The 22,525-nt window shown below is 42.6% G+C and overlaps 2 protein-coding genes across 2 annotated transcripts; one reads left to right on the top strand and one right to left on the bottom strand.

Annotated features, from left to right (window-relative positions):
• Window positions 1–1,517: 1,517 nt before the first annotated feature.
• On the top strand, window positions 1,518–4,668 carry znf511 (zinc finger protein 511). Its single transcript, XM_071521366.1, has 6 exons — window positions 1,518–1,754; window positions 1,904–1,977; window positions 2,809–3,010; window positions 3,226–3,350; window positions 3,820–4,104; window positions 4,478–4,668. The coding sequence occupies exons 1-6, from the start codon at window positions 1,566–1,568 to the stop codon at window positions 4,545–4,547; spliced, it is 945 nt and encodes a 314-aa protein (XP_071377467.1). The 5' UTR covers window positions 1,518–1,565; the 3' UTR covers window positions 4,548–4,668.
• A 671-nt stretch (window positions 4,669–5,339) lies between these two features.
• Window positions 5,340–8,355, bottom strand: msx3 (muscle segment homeobox 3). Its single transcript, XM_071521352.1, has 2 exons — window positions 7,926–8,355; window positions 5,340–7,409 (listed from the first exon to the last, which is right to left on the bottom strand). The coding sequence occupies exons 1-2, from the start codon at window positions 8,308–8,310 to the stop codon at window positions 7,000–7,002; spliced, it is 795 nt and encodes a 264-aa protein (XP_071377453.1). The 5' UTR covers window positions 8,311–8,355; the 3' UTR covers window positions 5,340–6,999.
• Window positions 8,356–22,525: the final 14,170 nt, after the last annotated feature.

The raw sequence follows: 22,525 nt of genomic DNA, 5'->3' as shown, positions 1-22,525 counted from the left end.
ATAACAATCAGAAACATGCATTATCTAATATTTCAAACACAACTCTAATCTGATCAACTTGGGTATTTTCAGGACTACAGTTAATACATAATATAGTAGGCTAATAAAATATATTTTGTAATCATATTATTGTAATTTCGTTACATGCAAGCAAACCAAATGTATTGCTCCCTAACCTATAATACAGACCGGATAGATTCCTTACATTGGTATACAATGGCATGTAGCCATTTTGTTTGTTTGTTGTTACTTTTTGGAAATAGCTAACAGGCCTATTTAACTTGTCTAATATCCAATATCACTAGAGTACCTCAGATCCCCTTAGTGGCGTTTGTCGCCTTCTACTGGCTGAAAGGTTGAATGGTCAGACTGGCACAGATTCAGACAGGCGGGTGAAAGCCGTGCACGCCGTTTTCCTGATTTGTTTTGTGAGAATCCTGAAATCACTAATGTCTGCTTTATGCGCACCTGTCTGATGCCGAGGAGGATTGCGTATAGAAATAGAAATCTGTATAGAAATCTGTAAATGAAAGGACTTGGTAGCACCTGAGAGGTGGAAGAAGGAATGAGATCTCACTCTGCCACTATTTCTGGGTACCAAAAACGTCATCGACTCAGAATAATTTGTCTCAGTGGTAAGGTTAACTACGGAGCCCGGGAGTGGCTATTGGGAGAGAAAAAAGTTATATCGAGTCCACGATTTACTGTATCTAAAAGGTACCTTTTAAGTTGCATTTTTTCCTAAAATACACAGTTTAACGAAATCGAGGGAACGAATTGTATCTCGTGCGCACGAATGAACTAAAACATGCGCACGAGATACAATTCGTAAAATGCAACTTAAAAGATACCTTTTAGATATTGCAGATAGGCCTAGTAAGGATTTGGTATGTTAATATCCATTGTCTGTTTACACTGAATAGGCATATCCCCCAAATATTGCAACATATTTAGCCACTCAACCTTCAGGCCATGTAAACACAATCAGGAGGCTGCAACACACCCAGGACAGCGCCACATTTAAACATAATCACCAATATATGCACTGACTCTTTATAAGCTTGTGAAGAGCGCATCTATTATATATCTTACCCACGTTATCACTATTTCGAGGGCACATTTTGCCAATTTGTGCGCATGTAAAGAGGAAATCGAGGGAACGAATTGTATCTCGTGTGCACAAATAAACCAAAACGAGGGCTCATTTTAACCAGATCGAGGGAATGAATTGTATCTTGTGCGCACGACAAAGAGAAAACGAGAGCTCAAATTGCAAATCATGCGCACGTTGCAGTAAATCGTGGCCACGAGATAAATAATTTTTCTCCCGATGGCCACTCCCGGGCTCCGTAGTTAACGCCCACACCTTTGCAGACCATGAGATGGGCACTTTGTCACCATGGCGTGATGTGTCTTCTTAAACATATACGATCTTTGTCAGCGCACGGGCGTATGTGATGACGTAGTCTCTCCGCGTCGTGAACAACAACCCAACAACCAAAACACTGCTGCTGCTGCTGCTGCTCTGTGCGTCCAGCCAGAGAGCGTGAAACCCGTTAGAAACGATGCTCCAGCCAGAATTGATCCGAGGTTTAACAGAGAGCGATTATTTAGTAAAAACTTTCAGTGAAGGCTTCCGGACGGCCGACTCACACCTGACGCAGCCGAGGCAGAGTGAAGAGGACAACACATCGACACCGTTCAACTTCACCCCACAACGGATACATCTACACAAGGACCACGAGCTGTTTGAGGTAACGTGCAGTATTGTGCTAACTGAACTGAACTGACTCAACTGCCCTCATTTTGTCTCAGTAATGGAGTGTGTTGCTTTTCTAACTAATGATGACTTGAACAGCGTCATGGTTACCCTCTGAATGTGTATTTTGAATATGTCTTTCAGGATGGGGACATTCACAGACACCTGTATCTGCAAAACCTCTCAACCTTAGAGACAGACGACAAGCCAAAGCTCAGGTATAAAAGTAAGAACATCACCAGGCATGACTGAACCTTGGGGTGTGGAGTCTGCATTTTGTTGTTTTGTTGTTATTAAATTCTATCATAGCTACACTGGAAATACCTCAACATGACTTCCTGTCGTCTACGTTTGGCCAATTATCTGTGGGAATAACAACAATACACCACCAAACTAAAACATGGGCCCAGAAATGCAAGGTCCATCACCAATAGCTGTTGTTTAACAGTGTGAAAGTGTTGTAAGGTGAATTTTTCCTTTGCCATCTCTTTTGAGCAATATTCACATGAAGCATAAAAGTCTCTGCTCATCAGGTAATGTTTTTTGTTTTTTTTTCTCTTTTATTATCAAAAATATATTCATATTTACATATAAGGGACATATTTAAAATTAACAAGATTACAGGGTATGATTAGCAGACTCCATTTCTGCAATCCCCCTCATCAAATCAAAGAAAACAAACATTTGCATATAAGAGACATATTTACACATAATACAATCAAATCAAAATAACTCATACATTACTACACACAATATAATAATAGGGTAGCATGAACAGGCCCCATGCCTGCCACCCCCCCCCCCCCCCCCCATCAAATCAAAGAAAAACAAGTATACAATAACTCAAACTCCATACAGTAACAAATATAAATAAGCCAAACTTCATACAACATCACAGTAAAACATAAGTGCAATGAGGTAACCTAATCAGCCTAATCATATTCATATGAAGCATAAAAGTCTCTGCTCATCAGGTAGTGTTGTTCAGGTTGTCACCCTCTGTATCTTTCTCACCTTCCTCCTCCTCTTGTCCTTTCTCCACCCCACAGTGTGTCTGAGTTTGCCTGTCACATCTCTGGCTGCAGCCAGGTGTTCAGCAGTGTGGAGGAGTACGAGCATCACTACAACTCCCTGCACAGACACGTGTGCTGCTCCTGCCGCCGCTCCCTGCCCTCCGCCCGCCTCCTGGACATTCACATTCAGGAGTGGCATGACTCTCTCTTTACCATCCTCGCCCAAAGGCAAGACATGGTAAACTAAACATACCCTACAACGGAAATAAGAGTCCTGAGATTATTTTCATGCCCATGCCATTTTCAAAGATAGTTTGATTTTTAGCTTTGAGCAACCTCATGTTGGTTGTATTAAATTTGTCACTCACTGGGTAAATAAACTACAAACAATTAAGTTTAACAAGCATTTAAGACTAATGCTTTTTCATTATTCCTGACTCTCTTATTTTCCAGTACCAGTGTTTGGTGGAGGGCTGTGGACAGAAGTTCAGCACAAGTAAACAGAGGAAAGATCATCTAATAAGAATTCACAAGTATCCTCCGGACTTCAGATTTGACAAGACCAAAAAAGACAAAGGGTGAGACGTCCCTGCCTCCATTTTGTCCACTAGATGGCAGCAACAAACATCATTAGAGATGGGACTCAATGGAGCATTTTGATCTTGGAGAGCCCAGGTCCATTAGTAAACAGGCTTCATGTTTCAAAATTGAATTTCATTGACAAAACTCTAGCAGAGCTGGAGCAATGTATCTGGTTTGTAATAGACTTTATTATATTTTTTTGTTTTTTCATCATCAAGTTATGACATTTAAGTTAAGACAGTTGAAACAGGTTGTCTTTGCTGTTCTACCAATGAAACCAATGTGTAGATTTAATTAGATAAAAATTTAGATAAAATGCATGTATCATAGTTTTGGATGTATCATAGTCTGACCTGACAAACAATGAAATTGCTTGAAAAACTGTTTAATCAGTTTATTTTTCCTCAAAGTTTTTTTTTTAATGTTTGTGTGTATATTTTTAATATGTTGACGCTTTACAAACAGAACCCATGAGACGAAGAGCCAGCGGCAGAAAGACGCAGCCATGGAGGTGACGGAGGGTGTGTGTGAGTCTGAGGGTGTGTGTGAGGTGATGTGCGGCGCGGTGTCCGACCAACCAGAGGAAGGGGAAGCCATGGAGCCCGGTGTGTGTGAGGCAGCGGGGAGAGCGGAGGCTGCTCACATGGCCAACTCTGCCTCCAATGAGACGCATTCACATCTCTCTGCTGCGGGTCACAGCGCCTCCACGAACACAGGCACCGAGCAGCTGAAGTCGCGCTACTCCTACAGGTTAGTCTTCAGTAAAGTCGACTGGGTGATTTTCACACTGGACTTACTCAGGTTGGGCCTAGAGCTAAGTTAGCCACTTTCACAAGGCAGTAAGCTCTAGACTTCTAATGAGGGATTCAGTTTTCTCAAGGTTAAAATCAGCCCAGAATGCAATTCACCCTGTAAGTAAAGTATGGGAAGGGCTCATTAATCTGTCCGTTTAGGCAGTTTGTATTAGTTCATATCAGGAAGAATTCAAACAGCTGACAACATTGTTTAAATAGAAATGTAAGTAACGTGATATCTGGTAAATTCTACCTACTAACAGCTTTTCTTCTTTAAATGAAAAGCCATCTGCGATACAAATGTCAGCAGCCATGTTTTCTTGTTTCAGGGTCCCGGCAACTGTGTGCTTCGGTCAAGGCTCAGTCCGAGGGTTTAGAGGGCGAGGAAGGAGGAAATGAAGCAGCGACATTAAGCCTTCCGTCGCTCGTCTCTAAAGATGAATAACTTTATATCGTTGTCTTGTAATGGACTACATTTCCTGTCAGATGTGTCCTTAACTGTGAATAAACTGTTTTTTTGATGAGCAAGTTTTGACATGAAAACATTTTTTCTTTTTCTCAAGTCATCAGTACCCATAGATGTCAGATATTTAGTGGGAAACGGTTCATGACATGGGTGTGTAGACCTATGCAGCCGATCACAGAACACCTTTTGTTGTGTATAATTTATTGTCTCCTACAAGGCTCCCATTTCACCTTTCCTCCCAGCGGTGACGTCCAGGCTGTTAACAGACTGGACCAACAGCGCTTCCGAGCAGCAAAGTGTTTTCCGATGGAGATTATCCATTGGTGAATACAGTCTTTTATCTGAGTGCTGGTAAAGTGGCCTCATCTGGCTCCAACAGGTTTCTGTGTCTTTATGCAAGATGCTGTTTTGTTCACGTAGTTGGGAGTTCTTGTATTGTTGACAGTTTGACAAAATAAAATGTTTAATTCATGCATTGCACTTTAAAAGAATAATGCAATGTGTAGCTTGAGGCAACTTTCAAGCACAGCCTGAACACTTTTAATAAATATGTAAATTGTAGACCAGCTTTACAAGTACATTTTAAGTCCATTGATGAGAAAATGAAAATGAACTGCGGAATTTACATCATATATTTTAATAGTTGTACAAAACACTTTTCCACCCATCAAATACAGAATACACTGTACACTGATGACTGATACTGTCAATATATCAGTCATGTTTAGCATTTTGAGCATTTGCAAAAATAGTTGAAGACTTTTATTTACATGTCTAGCAATAATGAAACTGACAATGCCTACTGTGGTCTTGTAAGAGCTTTGAATATTATTTGTGCAATTTTTGAAGTTTCCCTTTGAGGTAAAATATACAATTTAAAACTTTTAAATGACAATAGTAAAGATGCATTTATTTTGCAATAGATTATTATATTTAATCTGGGGAAGTCAAAACAAGTTAGAAACACACAACTGGTTTAGTACAGTTATTAGTGTAATGGTTTATTTATGGCTCATAGTAACCTTAGGTAGCATCAAGTCATTTGAGACTATGTTTAATAGCTCAGTGGTAAAATGTCTAAGTTAAACATATTTGTGAAGACGGCAATTGGAAAAACAAAATTTCTGGTAACACTTGATGGCATATCAATAACTGATTTGGCTATAATGTGTTAAAAAAAACTGTGCAGCTCTTATAATGGATATAAACTGTATCTATCAATGAAGCAAATCTGAAAAAAATCTATTCCATCATGGCTCTTATTTAGTTGTTATTCATATGGGGTATTATGAGCTAATATGTAAGTGTAGACACATGCACTACAATTATTAATATCTGTATAATGCTTTGTCTTAATTAAAGTGTGTTTGTTTTTGTTGAATGGATTTTGATTCAAAAGCATCAGGTTGGTTATGTTGCGGTCTAAGTGGTTCTTCAGAAGTTCAGGGAACATTTTAGTCCTATAGAAACATCTTTGATAACTTTTTTTTTGCTCTATAGACATATAAAGAAACGTTTTACTGTGGGCTACATATCGCCAAAGTCACTAATATGTTTAATAGTAAGCAAGTTCATATGATCCGCCAAATAAATTATGCTTGGTATTTTTTTTACCAGTAGCCAATAAACTAGGGTAGACCTAGACTACCCAACTTATAAATGAAATGTGGATGAACAAATGTCGATACTTTATTGTTATTCTTTTCCCCACAATTTGAAAACCATGTCCATTATAAAGTCAGAATTTTTCAAAGGCCTCGGGAATAAGCTATAACAGTTTTAAGCCTGGAAATACAACATTCATCCGGTCACTTTAGCATCAAACCGCTCTGAGCTGCAGTGAGAGGCTGTGGGCCTTCAGATAATGATATTCATGTCGTCTTCTCTGCGACATCAATTCGTTTGGACTAAATACCTCTATCGAGATATAAGCTCACCATACATATGAAATGATTTTTCATACGCAAAATGAGCGCAAAAAGAGTCCTTTAGGAAACCAAGGAAATTATATATTGTCTGAATACGCTGCAAAAAAAGCCCATTTTAAAGTCATTTAGTGTATTGAGACTTAAAATGTTGTTTTCCTTAAAACATTTGATAAATGCCAATGGGGTGAAAATATTTCACTTTTTTCCAGTGCAGTTTCACCCGTTTCTTGGAAAAAATGACCGAATCACTTAGTGACACTTTGAAAAGACAGTTGATATGCATTGGAAAAAAAATCTCACCCCATTGACATATTGTTTCACTTGTTTAAGAAAAATACGATTTTTGATTCAATAGTAGACTGAACGACTTGCTAAGACGGAGACTTTTTGCAGCTGTTAAAAGGCATGATTTTTCAAGGCGGCTTTCCCAAAAAATGCAGTTCAAAGTTAGTGAGCGTTAAGACAAGTAGTACATCCCATATGGTCCACTGAATAGTCCTGGTACGGGTAAGGCAGGCCGCGGTCCGTTTAGGGCACCGTAGAGGGACGGTGCGCCCATGGGTGCGCCCAGGGCAGGGAAGGGAAAGGCGAAGGTCGGGAGGAGCGGCTTTGCGGCCAGCTTGAGTTTCTCCAGCTCGGCCTCCTGTAGTCTCTTGGCCTTGGCCCTGCGGTTCTGAAACCAAATCTTGACCTGGGTCTCTGTGAGGCTGAGGGAGCTGGAGAACTCCGCTCTCTCCGCGATGGAGAGGTATTGTTTCTGACGGAACTTCCTCTCCAGAGAGAGCAGCTGGGAGGTTGTGAAGGGAGTTCTGGGCTTTCTGTTGTTCTTGTGTTTCCTCAGAGTGCACGCTGTTGGGCTGGGGAGTCCTGCAAGTTCAGTTGGAGAGTCAAATCATTGGATTATAAAATAACAAATGCATTGGGTGTGACTTTATATGGCTTCAAGCAACTTCACAAGTTTGATTTTGACATTATGCAGCGATAATGCCTGCACAGGGAAATGTCATGTAGGCCTACACTGAATGTACAACACATTAGGGACATCCTCCTGATACTGAGTTGCACAATCCACATCTCAGCTGTCTCAAAGCTTAAAACTCCTTCTCTTACTCGTCTGCTTCTCTTTTTCTACATCTCCTCCTCTGTTATTGGTATAGATTTAACAAGGGAAATCAATAAGGGATAATCACAACCTGGACTAATTTCATCAGTGTACTTCATGAAGAGTGTTCCTAATATTTTGTACATCCAGTGTAATATTCTTATCGGACACCACACGCAAGGGCCTAGGAGGCTTTCCACGACTTCCAAAACAGTTTTAGACAGTTGTCCTATCTGTCAATGTTTCTCTAAAAAAATGAGAGAGAAAGAGAGTGAACTCACTTGGCGGGGAGGTGTATGGAGGCTGGAACCAGGGGCTCGGCTCCTTGTCACTGAACTCCACCACCTCTGGTTTGGAGCGGTCGGACAGCGCGCAAAGTCCCCTCGGTGACTGACACTCGGCCTCCTCCGGCCGGACGCAGCCTACACCAGACTCTGGGGAGGCTGAGTGGAGGCTTCTGGCCGGCGTCCTGTCCGATATTAGGGATTCCACACTGAAAGGCAGATCTAAACTTTTGGTTTTACATCTTCTGACAGGCGACAGGTCGAGCTTCTGAAGCTCATCAGTTCCCACACTACTGGCCCGCTCCTCTGGTAAGGTCTCCCCCGCAGCAGCCGCGGGTGGGGATCCCTGTGCAGGATTCATTACGCACGACTGAGGTGCCATACAACTAATTTGCCGGCCGATCACTCCCTCGCTGTTTGTTTCGTGCTTCACTCTAGGAAATGTCTTCTGTCGAGGCTTCTGGCGATGCTCTGCAGCTACGTGGTTTTACGCACGGACGTGCCTCTCCCTCAGTGAAGTGCCACAAGTTTCTCTCTCATCTTGCCGCCTGCCTATCAGCCTGTCGACTTGTCCACGTGACTCGACCCAAACAGTTTTTGATAGGTCAGGCTTTTCCCGAGAGACAAGCGGTCCGGTTTATGCGCCCGTAGATGTCCAGCCTTGACAGATGTAAACCTCCGTGCAGGATGGATGGTTAGTGCAGGCTGTATGCTACTTTATCTCTTCTGCATGTTACACCGTTATAACACGGATAGGTTTAATCCTCACTTCTGATTGGCGGAGTCACGTTACAGTGGTAAAATAGCCTACCTGATAAACGCACACCTGTGACAGCTAATTGCATATTCAAATGTTAATGCGCTAACCGAAAATCACCACTCATACCGGTAATCATGTGTCGCTTATCCATCACATTGTTTAATTACTGTTCAAGAACTATATTGCCTGGCGGAGTAATAACATTTAATGATTATTGATAAAAAATACAAGATTTCTGGAATATTTGTGTTCTCTCTTTAAATGGTGTTACCGTGTGTTATTACAGCAATAAGCCACTCCACGCCGTGATTTACAGTGATTTTAGAGCAGTTAAAAGAGTTTTACACAAAGTCACTGTGAACCACCATCATAATTAAACTGTGTTTGAACTGCGGCTGTGTTATGGCCATATTGAATCCTATTGTGTTCAGGTCCTTTGAGAGACAGTAAAACCACAAATAAATAGTGGAAGCGGCCTATCCAAATGTATTTTGATATGGAGCGCCTCAAATCAAGTCAAATCAAGTCAAAATCATCTTCAACGAAACCCAAGATGTGGGAACAGTTGTTGGCCCTGCAGCAGCATACTGACTATAAGGACAATTGGTTAAGTGGAGTTAACTGTTTCTTTCCCCGAGGTACTTTCTGCTTTGATCCTGCCGCGACTGGCGCCTGTCTGCTCTCTCTCTCTCTCTCTCTCTCTCTCTCTCTCTCTCTCTCTCTGTGACAGTGATAGATAGCTGGGCAACCATACAAGCTTCAAATGACTGTAATTTAGTTCCCGACAACATTGCAATTCTCCTCTACTTCTGAATATTACCACTCTCTGAAGGATATCTGAAGGGATATAGGAATGCTTCCATTGTTTTGTTTCTGTTCCATTGTTTTGTAATGAATGAATAATTGATATTTCCTGCTTCTCTTTGAGTATATACTTGCCAGAAAAGTCAACAATGAGTATTTTGGTTTGAGAAAGTAGGGAGCTGAATATGATCCAGTAGTCTTTTCATTGTTTGTGTTCCATCTCTTTCACTCTCTTTCAATCTATACGTCTGTTTGTCTGTCTGTCTGCTCCCCCACTCATTCCTCCCCCATCCTCAAATCTGTGTGTGTGTGTGTGCACGTCCATTTGCCCCCACACTTCTCTGAACCCTGCTGGCTTGCCACAGCGGAGGATTGTTTAAGGAGGTAATTGTGGTTTTCAAAAAAAGTTTTCCTTTCGAACCAAACATGTCGAAGCAGGCTTTATATATTTCATTTTTTTATCTTTCTCTTTCATGAGAGTTGGCAGCGCTTACAGCTATCCTAAGCAAACTTTGGGGAGGGGGCCGGAGTTGTGTGGGATAAACATTTATGAAACGCACAGCAGGGAACTCTGTGGTAAAAGTGTATCATCTTTAAAAGGAAGGGAGGCCTGCTTGGTGAAGCATAACAGAACATAATCCTGTGTCTGAGTGGACCTGCCAACACTGGGTATGTCAAAATGTCAATGGAAGTAAGAGCGCAAACCTTTCCATCCTGCCATTTACAGTGCATCACACTCTATACGAATTCTCTTCATCTTTATAGCCAGAATGAAGTGTTGAATGGTATACAACACTAACACAGTATCACATTTACAATGCAGTCCGATTTACAACCATAACCTGACCTGGTTTGTTTATGGTTACTCTGCTGTTGAAGAACATGAGGTCTATGACTATTCCTGTGAATCGCTCATCTTCTGCCATGCTGGAGGAATCACATGACCAGGGGTTTGTTAAGTGTCAGCTGTACAAAAGCATCTTTGATTATTTCACATGGCAGATTCAGCGGGGAATGGTGTGAGGAGTGAGGACTCTAATATAAAGCAGAACTAAAGCCAATTCCACCTTAACAGCATCCATGAGTTATTGTGGAATAACTGATTTTCAGGGGCTATTTATTCTATTTATTTTATTAACAATGTCTCAATTATCCACTTTAAATAATGCTCGTGCATGGCCCCATGTATGCAACACACACTGTAAAATAGCCTGATTGTTATTTTGGCATACAGGTGTTAGATTAATTACGGAAATAATTACTGAGTCAAACATACAGTGCCTTGTGAGTGGATGAATGTGAGAAGCGTGCTTGGCCCACTGCAGCGATGCAGAGGGCCTGAGGTCTTACCACTGACGTTCCTCCTTATCTGATGGAGCTTGCAGGGAATTGCAACAGCACATCAGCCTTGATTATGTTAGTCGTTTCATCTGTCTCACCGTCAGCACTGCGGTGCACATCATGTCATATGAGCTGTTGTTCTCTCCGAGCCCGCTCAGAATCAGCCGGCCCCCAAGTCTAACCTGTTGACCCCCAGTTATGAAGAAGCTCACTGATCTGACCCGCTGCCCCGTATTACATACCTAGTCGTGAAATAAGCCATTTTCTTTCTCTCTTTTCATTAACTTGCCTCTTGCGGTGCAAAGCGTAAGCTATATCCCATGTGACTCCAGAGAACATTTCTGTCCCAGCATGTCACAGGTTAAAACATGACAGGAGGCGTTGCTGAAGCTGACAGCAGGCCCTGCAGCCCTCTCGGTTTCATTTAGAGGAGCAGTTACTCCGTGCAGCCACCAGGGGCACCGCAGGACTCAGCTTCAAGCAAATTGGGGAAAAGTGAAAATCAAAATGCACGCGCTACAGCCTGAATTACCCTTTAACTCGAACACTCATTTGCATACTAAGCTGAGCATAATTAACATGGAGTTAAGTGGTTATCTGTTATAATCATGCCCTGTGAGGATGATATCTCCATTTCTTTTTGAGGGGGACATACTGGGGACAGGGCAGATGATGTTTGAAAGCTTTGTAATTACCTGATGGGTTGCTGATTGGTTAAGTGCTTTCATTTATCCTCTATATGTTAGCATGAGTCGGCAGCAAGGGGAAAGTGTTGACAGGTAAGCAGTGAGCGGGTTATTATGCCTCTGTGTGTTTGGATGTAGGATATTGGGTTTGGTGACAGGGAGGCGCGTTCCACATGGCGTCTAACAGAGACGAGCGCAGTGTTTGGCTGACGGAGACTCGGCGGTGAGTCTTGCCCGCAGCGCCAGGTGCTAACAGGTGAACACAGAGATATTGTTGGCGTATTGTTGCGGTTCGGGAGGGACGGAGGGGGACAAAGGGAACCCGACACCCTCTCTGGACCCAGAGCGAGCCAGGGGTTAGGGTGAGCTCAGTGACAGCGCTGACAGCAGAGGGGAACTCAGATGGTGACCTGCACTCTGTGAGGATAATGATGATGATGATAATGTTAGAGAGCGCCCCGCTAACAGAGGGTAGCGATGTAAAATTATCATAGGCTCTTTTATTGTCTGGCCCTGATAGCAGATGTAGGCAACGTTTGGTATGAGGGTGTTGACAGCAGAAGAGCAGGGGACATCACAGGAGTAATGCAGCCAGAGAAACCTGACACACACACACACACACACACACACACACACACACACACACACACATCAACGCACACATACAGAAATGGACAGCTCTCACCATGCAGTCTTTGGCTATAAGGAGTCTGCAATATGGGGTGGTTCAACTTTAAACTATCGAGAAATTTCCTGAGAGTGTAATGAGAGCAGCATTCCAGTGGCTCACAGTGGGACAGAGAGGACTGACATGGCTTAACAGTAATGACTAGAGTGTAGCCATTTTGTGGTCAAGTGAATGACTGCACAATGTTACCACACTATAAAATATGCTCTTGCACTCTCGTTCTGTTTCTTATCTGCTTCGCTCCCCCTCTCTTTCCCCAGAGGCTAGATTTACAGTGAATTAGTTTTCACAAAAGTTTCTGCCACAACGTCAATTTCCCCCTCGGTGTCTTAACTTGATGCAGAATGAGGTCAGACCACAAAATCAGCACATTATGTGACAGTAGTGAGCACAGTTTGGTGTACATTCACACTACAGCCAAGGACTATGGTGATATTAACTTTTTGTGAGTGTACTGGGCAACATAACACAAACCACTTGAACAATGGGAGCTGTAAATGACGCACTGATTTATGTCAAACAGTTGTTCTCCATCGACCATTTGGAAATTAGGTGAAACGTTTCCCAACAATATTCTGAAACCCCCAAAGTGATGGCAACTGAGCTGCGACAAACTGAGCTGTGACAAACCTCACAGAGGGACTGAAAGCACCTGTTGGTGAGAAAATAACCAGAAAAAGTCGCCACTTCATTGTGCTCCTTTCTTACTACAAGCCTCTTTCAAGTGTCCAAAAGAAGACTAATTTAAAATACAGAGATTAATTTTATTTTATGGAGGACAGCTAAATGCACCTTCTGTTCTGTTAGTGTTTGATACTGTCTTTTTCAAAATCTCAGCGTATGTGCTGTAGCCTTAATGACCCTTCTTTCTTTGGATCTTCTATTTAATAGCAGTTTGTTTATCCACTGAACCACAACAGCAAAACTGTGTACCAAGAGCAACATTCAGTTTGACATTTCAGAGGAACTGCTGTGTGTTTTAAATCATATTTACTGTATAAACATTCCTGTAATTTAATTTATATCCATTTTCCCCCTCACACACTAGTCCACAACTTGGTTGCGGCTGCTTTTCTTGTGTTTCTCTGTGTCCCTACAGTGCACAAATTTTATTTTTCAGCAAATGATTCCATAACGAGAAGATGACTTGCTTGGAGCTAGCACTAGTAGTGTTGGTCTGGGTCTCAGAAGGACATGGCCACATCTCTGATGTAAATTTCCTCAGAGCTTGTGACTCAAATTGACCTTAAAAGATGTTTTCTGTTAAGTATATCCATTATGTAAATCAATTATGGTATCATCGTCTCCCGCAGGCTCTTACAATGTTGGCAATTGAGAAGCTGAAACTGGAACAATTTGGGGTTACATGCCTTGCTCAGGGGCATTTTGGCGGTAGCTCTTGATGGTGGGAAGAGCCCTCCGCCTTCACTTCCCCCACCGCCCGTCTGTGGATTTGAGCCAATGTGACGTTCTGGTCACACGCCCACTTTTCTAACCTTCAGGCAAACGCTGTCCTTAAACTGTCTTACGCATGTCAAATGTGAAAACAAATGCTGCATACAAATATTGTTTAATTAAAAAAAATATTTGGGACCTGTGAGTGTGTGAGTGTGTGTGTGTGTGTGTGTGTGCGCACGCCTGTGATCTCAACACAGTGACAGCCTGAATAAATATGCTGAGTTGTTGATTATTCTGAGATTACAATATTCCACGTCCTCGCATGAAGCTCTGAAAGAGATGGGAGGGGAGAGCAGAGGCCCCTGAATAAACAACCATTAAATTCTCCCTATGCCTGTCTGAGGGGACCCTTCAGATTTTTCGGCCATGTTTTAAACAAACCGGACCACAGAGCCAGACAGAAACAGAATTATATATAGGGAGAAGGAAAGATATTTGTCAGAATAAGGAGGCACATTTACATTTAACACTTAATCTCTTTAGATTGGATGCTCGAAGGGATGCAGAGTAGCGGACAGAAGGATAAAGGAAGGAAGATGGGTGGATGAAGAAAAGAGGGGGATGAAGAGGACGGAGGAGAAGATGAAAGCTTTGTTGTGCTGATGCTTAATGAGCTGGAAAACACAATTGAACTTCTCTGACTGTGGAAATTGCTGTGAGGGCATCGTAAATTAGCGTCAGTGTGGGAGCTAGCCCGCTGACAGAAAGGGGCTTTGTGTGGAAAGGCTTCTTCACAGGCCTGCGGTCCACAGAGGGCCTTACAGCGGCCCAGTGATGAGAACAGACAGCATCATATAGCCAGATCTGTCGGACGTAAAGGAGTTCAGCACTCATTCTGTAATGTGGAGGAAAAGTTTGACAGGGTTTAAGTTTAAGTCTGATACCCCTCTGACCCTTTTGTCATCTTCCTTCACTACTCTGCCTCGAGATCTCTTCCATCCCACCTGAGAAGCAAAGTCTTCCAATGAACTGTACCTTACTTTTCTAATCTTAGCTTTCACTCTTACCTCCATCCCGCTGCACTAGACCCCTCTACACTTTCTGACCCATTCTTTCTCCGTGCGGCGCCCTATTCTACCTCTGGCTTATTGCTCTATAAACTGGGATGCCAGAGAAAAAACAGAGAGACAGAGACAGACAAAGAGAGAAAGAGAGAGCAGAATTAGGAGTGAGGTGATGAGGGAGAAAGGCAGGGAAGAGGAGACAAGTCTAACTCTTCCCTGATATTTAGTGAACACCAAAGGGTGACTCTTCATTCTGGCTTTGCAGGCTTGGCACATGCCTTCTGTTACTAAGTGGCTTCATATTGAAAGGCTCCGCGGCTGCTATTCTCTCTCCCACTGGGTGCCAGCCTCTCTGCCCTGGCAGCTGCTGGGCTTTAGAATAGGCCCATAGTTTCCCCTCTGCAGGTGAGCTGCACAGCCAAAACAGGGCCCCTCAATGGCCCTTTCAGAGCCTCAATAGGAAACTGACTTGGGGAGAGAGGAACGGGCACACAATGGCCGCCTTCTCTGGACATAGAGAAGATGGAGATGAGCTATTGGGGTGCTGCTTTAGTGTTGCTTATAGCCATGTCGAGGAGAGGTGATGAGAGAAGAGAGGAGAGGAGAGGATGAGTTCCTCCTGTTAAGTTTTGAAGGCGTGGCTCTTTTCCCCGTAGCGTTTTTAGCTTTTGCCGTTGCCATGCAGGGATGTCCTGTCATCCTGCGTCTCCGATGTAATTGCTGTGCCTTTTGAAACCTGACAAAACCAAATGTTTTTTCCATGTCCTGGGGCGACGGGGGTGACACTCGGCTCCCTATCCGCACCCCCCCTCCCGCCCCCTTACCAAACCCCCCCCCTCAGACCGCTGGAACTCCCTCTCACCCCGGCAGAACCCTTCCCATGCAGGGAGGGAAGAATGCACCTCCCTCTGCTCCCTCTCACCTCCTTTTCATACTTTGCTTTTTAACTTTTATTAGCAACAGCTTTCACTGACATATCAAGAGTTGGCGATGGAAAGATGGGGTGAGGGAGGGGATGAGAGATGGAGAGAGAGAGGGTTTGGAAGTGTGCAGAGAGGGGATAGAGAGGAGTGATACGGAAAAGGGAATGTGGGTTATCCTCAATATCTTCGCCGATAATTCCAGCATATCCCCGTCGGGCAAAAATAGAAGCCAAAACAACAGATATTGAATCATTTCACTCTTTCCCCTAATCTGAAAGGGCAGCAAGAAACAATTTGACAATCTCTGACTTATCCCTGACTCCAAATTACAGGAGTATTATTATAGCATATTGGTTTTTCTTTGTTATGTTCACATTTCACATAACAGTTTAAGGTGTGCACACACACACACACACACACACACACACACACACACACAGTCCTCTGAAAGATTATGGAGCCTTTAGCTGTCTGATCTAATTAAGTTGGGTAAGAAGATGCTATCAGTCCCTGTCTTATTTTTCCTCTCTGTTTCTCTCTCTCTCTCTCTTTCCCTCTCCCTCTCTAATCAGTTCCACTCTGTTATTGCTGGCCCCAGGGTGTTTACCTCTTTGCTAAACTGCTTTCACAAGCATGAGACCAAAGCCTGCTCAAATGACTATTAGAGCCTCTAAATACCCACTCAGAGCCACAGTCACTGTGTGCCTGACTGGGGGCTGACCTTTTGGAAGTTGTTGCAAGCATTAAAGAATCATTGCTAGCTGATCTGGCACTCCTTACACTTTCTTAAGCCAGGAATCAGGTTTTCCCTTTAAAGCTAGTCGACCAGTTTTGAAAGGTTAAGTGGTGAATAGAAGCTCTCATGGCAGCAGCAGCAGCAGAGAGAGCGGAGCAGACTGATGAGACTGGCTCCGACCACAACACTGCAGGACAATATGAAATGAAATCCTGAACAGACAAACGAACAAGAGTTCTGAGGACAGACATGCTCATGAATACACCATGCGCCGTGTATTATTTGCTCTGAGGTTTTGAGAAGAAGGAAGCATTTCCTGCAGTCGGGGCAGCTGGGAGTGATTTAGTGACATTATTAAAATCCCATTCTGGCAAACGTCTCTCCTCCGGGATAAGTTCAGAGGACTATGTAAACCAATAATGTAACAGTAACCCCCTTTAGTGAGATTTATCTTGTGTTGTCTTATTTAGACAGGACACAGTGGGCACTGGGCATCATTATTGTGTTAGTTTAGTTTACAAAGAGCAACGTGACTTTTGAATCTAACCACTCCTGATACAGAATTTAACTCTCTAACTAAACTCTAATTCCTGGAATACACATTCACTGCCCTACAAAGCCAAACAGCAGTGCGAGTAGCATCTCCTGTCCTGACAAAATTACTGTTGGTACAGTGGTGGTCTGTATATCATTTAATTGCATTTATGCCTATAATTTCTGTTGATATGAAGTCTAAACCCTTGGCATAACCTTTGACCTGTAAAACACACCAAAAGTTACTGCTGTTTGCCTTTGTAGGGCAGCACAGATAGTATTATTTTGACAATTGCCTCTCCTCTGTGCCCCAATGAACGCCATGTTTGACTGTGCTTGACCTCCGTTGCATGATTTCCTCCACATCATCACATAAGTGCTAGAGAGACCAAGAGTGAAGAGACGAGATATTACTCAGATGTCTGGGACAAACAGATGAAACTAATCATGAGCCTAAACTCAGCAAACTGTGACTAACTTTATGTTTATGTAATAGCGTTTTTTGCTGCAGCATTGGCACTACGGTGCAGTGGTCATCAAAAGGCAAATTCAGCTCAGTCAGTTCTGCAGTGAGACACTTTAGTCCTCAATATCTGTGAGTTTCACGGATTACAGCAGGTGAGAAATACATTTTCTATAAAGTCTGTTCTTTATCTAATTAATATAAAGAAATACAAGTTGCACTATTTAGAAAATGTAACTGTCAGTCTTCACACCTTAGCTGTGCATTTTCACACAACTTTTACAATCCTCTTCTCGTCTGCAGAAACAAATATACATCATTGCCACTTGTCTCCTTATATGGTGTCTGCCTTCCCCTTCTTCCTAGTTTCTCCTCCATTTTTATCTCTGCACCATGGGACTACAAGGAATCTGTACTTGTTTCCCTCCACATTGAATAAACATTTCTAACAGCAATCATCTTATCTGTGGAGGAACAAGTTAGTGTGTGATGCTGACGCTTATTTTCTATGTTACAGTTGATTCAACTGAGTCATGTGTCCATCTCAGCGAACTCAGAAGAGAATTAACTATTTTAAAATATTACTAAGTTTTTTGTATTTTGTACAAATATAAAAAATGCAACACACCAATATACAATGCATCTAAAAGATCGTCATGGATGACACATCGAAGTCACAGATTTATTTTCAGTGTGGTCCTAGAATGTAAATAAAATTCAGTGGCAAGTAAGTGGCAGCAAGTTATAACATATTACTGACGATAACTCCTTTTAACTTTTATGCTGTCTGTCTGTGTTCTGCAGGCATGTAATTATGGTTTAAAAAAGTTGGAGCCAGAGTTTCCACAGGACAAAGCGTGGGAACAATGCAGGGTCTGGAGAGGTGAGGTCAGGCCGCTTGGCGGGCAGAGACTAGGGAGGCAGAGACTAGGGACAGTTATTATCATCAAATTCAAGTCTAAGATGTTAGGGGAGTCAAAGTAGAGGCCTGACTCACATCCTCTGACTCTGCTAAGGATGTGAGGCACTGAATGACTTGTAATAAGTAACTTTGTAGTCAGACATGAATAAAAGTTGTTATATCAGCTGTGGTTGAGGGTTACATGGAACAGGAGTCCTGTAATCTGATTGCGACTGGTAATTGTGATCCTTTACACTAACTGAAAACAATGTGATAAAAATGACACAGCAATCAAGTACAGAAAGGAGCAAATAGGTATTTAGTTATTCAATTCAGAAAAAAACTGCTTGATGAAAAGAGGCATTTTGTGAAACACAATCTTATACATTTTGAAATTAAGTTAATAATTTGTATATGAATATAATAGATTCATTGAAATGTATATGAATTGTAGATGAATATAATAACAATATCACACTTACAGTCTGTACATTGAAATAAAATGTTTGTATACCTTTTTTTTTTATTTTGGGAGGCAAAGTAATCCACAAGAACTTGAAAGTAGCCATCCTCACTCTGACATCAGAGCAGCCTCTCAGTAATCTGTTTTGAATAGAGTGGGTTTGTGGGTAGAAACAGACCTTCAGTTTTTTATCATAGTTGTGTGTACAGCATGTGTGGTAACAGTTACTTTTGTCTTTTCCTCTCATAATTTGAAGATTAGTAGCCAGAGTTGAGAGGAGGATTTTGGGACAGTGTGCTGAAAGGGTGCGCTGAATTCAAAGGTGATACTTCTCTTTTCACTGAAAGATGGTCCATAAGTTATGGTAGATACTTATGGTAGATATTGAGAGAGGACAAAATGGTCCCTCTATAGTAAAAGTATTGTTCATAGCAACGATTCCAAGGCCGCACATGAGAACAGCCCTAGGAGCAGTGTTCCAATTAGTTGTGGATAAATGATGAAGACCAAAGATTAAGTAATCATTTTAATTGAAGCCGCTGGGTTCGACATTCTTTGTCACCAGGGAGTCTGTAATTATCCTTGGACTGTGTAACAAAGAAACCATTGGTATTTCAAATATGAGGATGCACAAACAGGAGGCATAAAATCATATTATTCAGCGGTGATATAGTCATTGAAATATAAATCACAGGCTCTTATTAATCTGCACTTACTAACAAAGCCTAGGCTTATTATTTTTTCTTATCATCAAAGCATGTATTGACCTGAAAAAGATGAGAGCCAAAGATTTGTTGACTGATCATATCTCTGTATAATATCCTTATCTGTCTCCAGAAAAAAAAATAAGAGCAGAGAGCATAAAGAGTTTTGTCAGCCGACATGACTCCACAGAGCGGGCACATGTTTCTTTCATAAGGATGAAAGTGCGGAGCTCCTGTAACTGGATCTCTCTGTAGCAGGCAGCTTTCCATCAGGGAACAGCAGGATCCCCTCTTTAACCCAGGAGCATCGGGATGGATGGGACCCTGACACGCAAACTGAAACACACACACACTAATTCAGAGCGTGACACACACAGAAAAGAGTTCAGTGATCTTAGACTTAGGGATACAACTGTGTTAGACGTTAAAGAAAGAGGGGGAACAATGAAGGCGGTACACCAACCAAGGCTCCGGATCTCTGTAGGGCTGCATGGGATGCTTTCCTGTGTGGCATCTCCAGCACCTGTATGGATCGTCCCGTCACCGCCGTGCTTACTGTCGCTCTATTCTGCCTTTATTAGAGCCTCCTGTCCTGATGGTGTCACTGATCCGGAGGATGTCGGCCCCCCTGAGTCCATTGAGCTGACGGTTCTGTGATGAATTCTGCGGTGCCAGGGGTCAGGGGTTAAAGGTTAGGGGTACTCCAGCTGGCAGCCAGGGCCACAGTGGGCTCCAGTGAAGAGGCATTCAGTGGCCTGGTGGGGGGGGCGGGCGTGGGGGGGGGGGTGGAATGGGATGGGAGCAAAAGGGGGGTGGAGGGGTCCTTACATCTGACAGCAACCACTGCTGCTGTCAGATGTAAGGAAATGCTGGAAATAAAGGCAAATCCTTATATTTCTATTATATAGGTACCTTTATCCTTACAAGTAAAAAAAAATAATGCAAACAATAGACAGAAAATAATGCCTTATCTGTGAAATATATTGTTTGTTGAGCCCCTGCAGTTCCCTGGATATCCTGTAGAGGGCAGATCTGTTATTAATGAGCCACATGTGCTAAGTGTTGGCATGATGGCTTCATTTAACAGAGTTTTCCAAAACATTAGTTCTCTCAGAGTGGAAAATGTGTTTAATGAGAAGCATACAAAACACAGTAAATAGCTATTAAACTTACTATAACTGCTCCCACATGTTTACTAAGTTTATGAGGGGTGTGATTGAGAGAGGATAAAGGGTGTGTGTGTGTGTGTGTGTGTGTGTGTGTGTGTGTGTGTGTGTGTGAGAGAGAGAGAGAGACAGTGAGAGAGCAAAAGAGAGTGGGAGCAACTGAACTTGAAACTCATGATCATATTAAAATCTGCAATCAGTCTGACAGTGAATAATCATTGCTAAATATTATCCAGAGTATTCCTTACCTTTCCCTCCCTTCCCTCTCATTCCCCATTGAGTTGATACACTGACAAGCAGAGTAATGGCTGTATCAGCTCAAACGGCTAATATTGCTAATGGTCATCTTTCACACAACTGCTCAGATCAGCTCCTCAGATTGGCTCCTCGGGACAAAAAGTTCAATCATATTCCTCTGAGCACGGGGTCTCTGCTGATCCTCTCTGTCTCCGCTCACAGACACAAAGAGCCTCACAGTCCGAGAGGGAGGTGGTCTATCGGTTACCTAACAGACAGAGGGAAAGTTCCCGTTCCTGTCTGTCTCCTGTGTCTGTGCAGCTCCTGGTCCATCTCTCCCTCAGTCTCCCTCTGCTGTCATCAGTGCTATTGTTGCTGGGAACCGTCTCAGGCATTACCTGTGGAGCCAGATGAGCCGGGTGGCTCTGGGCCCCAGACTGACTGGCTCATCAGCCCCTCATTCCCCTCACCCCACCCCTGTACAGTAATAATTATGATGCATTTTATTTAGATTAAACTTTTCTCAAGACCAAAGCGCTACAATGTGTTAAAATCAAGGGTCAAACACTAAAAGGCCAGCATGCAGGGGTGGAGCTTGTCTTGCATCCCTATGGGTGCAAGCTATTGTGATCTCTGTCCAACCATGTTAAAGGTCTAAGGGCTAAAATACTGACTTATCAGCATACTGTAATTATAATTCACAACAATTATGCTACAGAAAATGCAGCGCTAATTCCCAGTGACCTGTCAAAATAACAGCATGATCATTTAGCTGAAATGTATGTACCAATTCACATTAAGTCATGTAAGTGCCTCAATATTTTCCAAGTCTGCCATATTGTAAATTCATTCTTCTAGATTTCATCTTTGCAAATTTGTCAAAGATAAAGACTATAAGAGTGAATTGGTGATGGAATATAGTCGATGATTGTTCACAGCATGCCAGGCACCCGGGGCACCCATTCAAATTCCGCTTATGCCTGCATGGTACGCAAAACACACAGGGAGTTACTACCAAATGTTGAGCAGATGGCAGGCTGATTCTTTCTGCGGCAGCTTCATAACTCCGACAGTTTCCTTTTTCACCAGGCCGTCATCAGAACATTTCATGTTCGCCTCCACTCTTCCATGGAGGTCCTTCCACCAGCCCTGTAATTCATGTGGTTAAACTCCACTGTGAGATGTCTAATGTGTGTGTAATGGGTGTTGGTGAAGCATCAATTAAGTTAATTGTAGATCATTGAGTTAATTTTAGTTATTTAGAAAACCCCAGCTTTCCTAAATGTTGTGAGTGTAGGGGATATGACGGAAGACTGTGAGTAAAGACAGAGGGGCGGTTAGCCTCAAATGCACCCCTCTGCTTTTGGACAACCTTTATGGGATTTACTGATAGTGATGATGGTGATGATGATGGTTTGGTGATGATGATTGTTTTAGTGTATGTTAGTGACATTTCTGTTTTCACCCAAGGCGTATGTGCGCTATATAGGGCTACACTTCTTTCAAACAGTGACACAGCATTGAGGTTTAGCATGGAGTCTGATGTCTCTGGCTGATTGTAGCCCATTTAATATTCTGTTTTCTATTTGTTTCTTTACCAGCAAAAAAGTCAGATTAAGATGCTGCTTTTAGTCAAGTAGAAACACGATGGCTGCATTCCTCACTGTCTTGGGAGTAATGAGCTGTTATTGGTTTTGGGGCAGAGCCAGCACAGCAGATCCAGTACTTA

This window comes from Centroberyx affinis, unplaced genomic scaffold (assembly GCF_046629955.1).
Source record: "Centroberyx affinis isolate AG114_WGS23_722 - 3 ecotype Tasmania unplaced genomic scaffold, CSIRO-AGI_Caff_v1 ptg000885l_1, whole genome shotgun sequence".
NCBI lineage: Eukaryota > Metazoa > Chordata > Actinopteri > Beryciformes > Berycidae > Centroberyx > Centroberyx affinis.
Note: the sequence above shows the minus strand (reverse complement) of the source record. Positions and strands in the feature narration are given on the sequence as shown.

Excerpts from the sequence above, each read along its gene's own strand:
- znf511 (XM_071521366.1), top strand. The coding sequence starts at position 1,566 with ATGCTCCAGCCAGAATTGATCCGAGGTTTAACAGAGAGCGATTATTTA. Across the intron at positions 1,755-1,903 it reads AGGACCACGAGCTGTTTGAG|GATGGGGACATTCACAGACA; the intron begins GTAACGTGCAGT and ends TATGTCTTTCAG. Across the intron at positions 3,351-3,819 it reads AAGACCAAAAAAGACAAAGG|AACCCATGAGACGAAGAGCC; the intron begins GTGAGACGTCCC and ends CTTTACAAACAG.
- msx3 (XM_071521352.1), bottom strand. The coding sequence starts at position 8,310 with ATGGCACCTCAGTCGTGCGTAATGAATCCTGCACAGGGATCCCCACCC. Across the intron at positions 7,410-7,925 it reads TCCATACACCTCCCCGCCAA|GACTCCCCAGCCCAACAGCG; the intron begins GTGAGTTCACTC and ends CTGAACTTGCAG.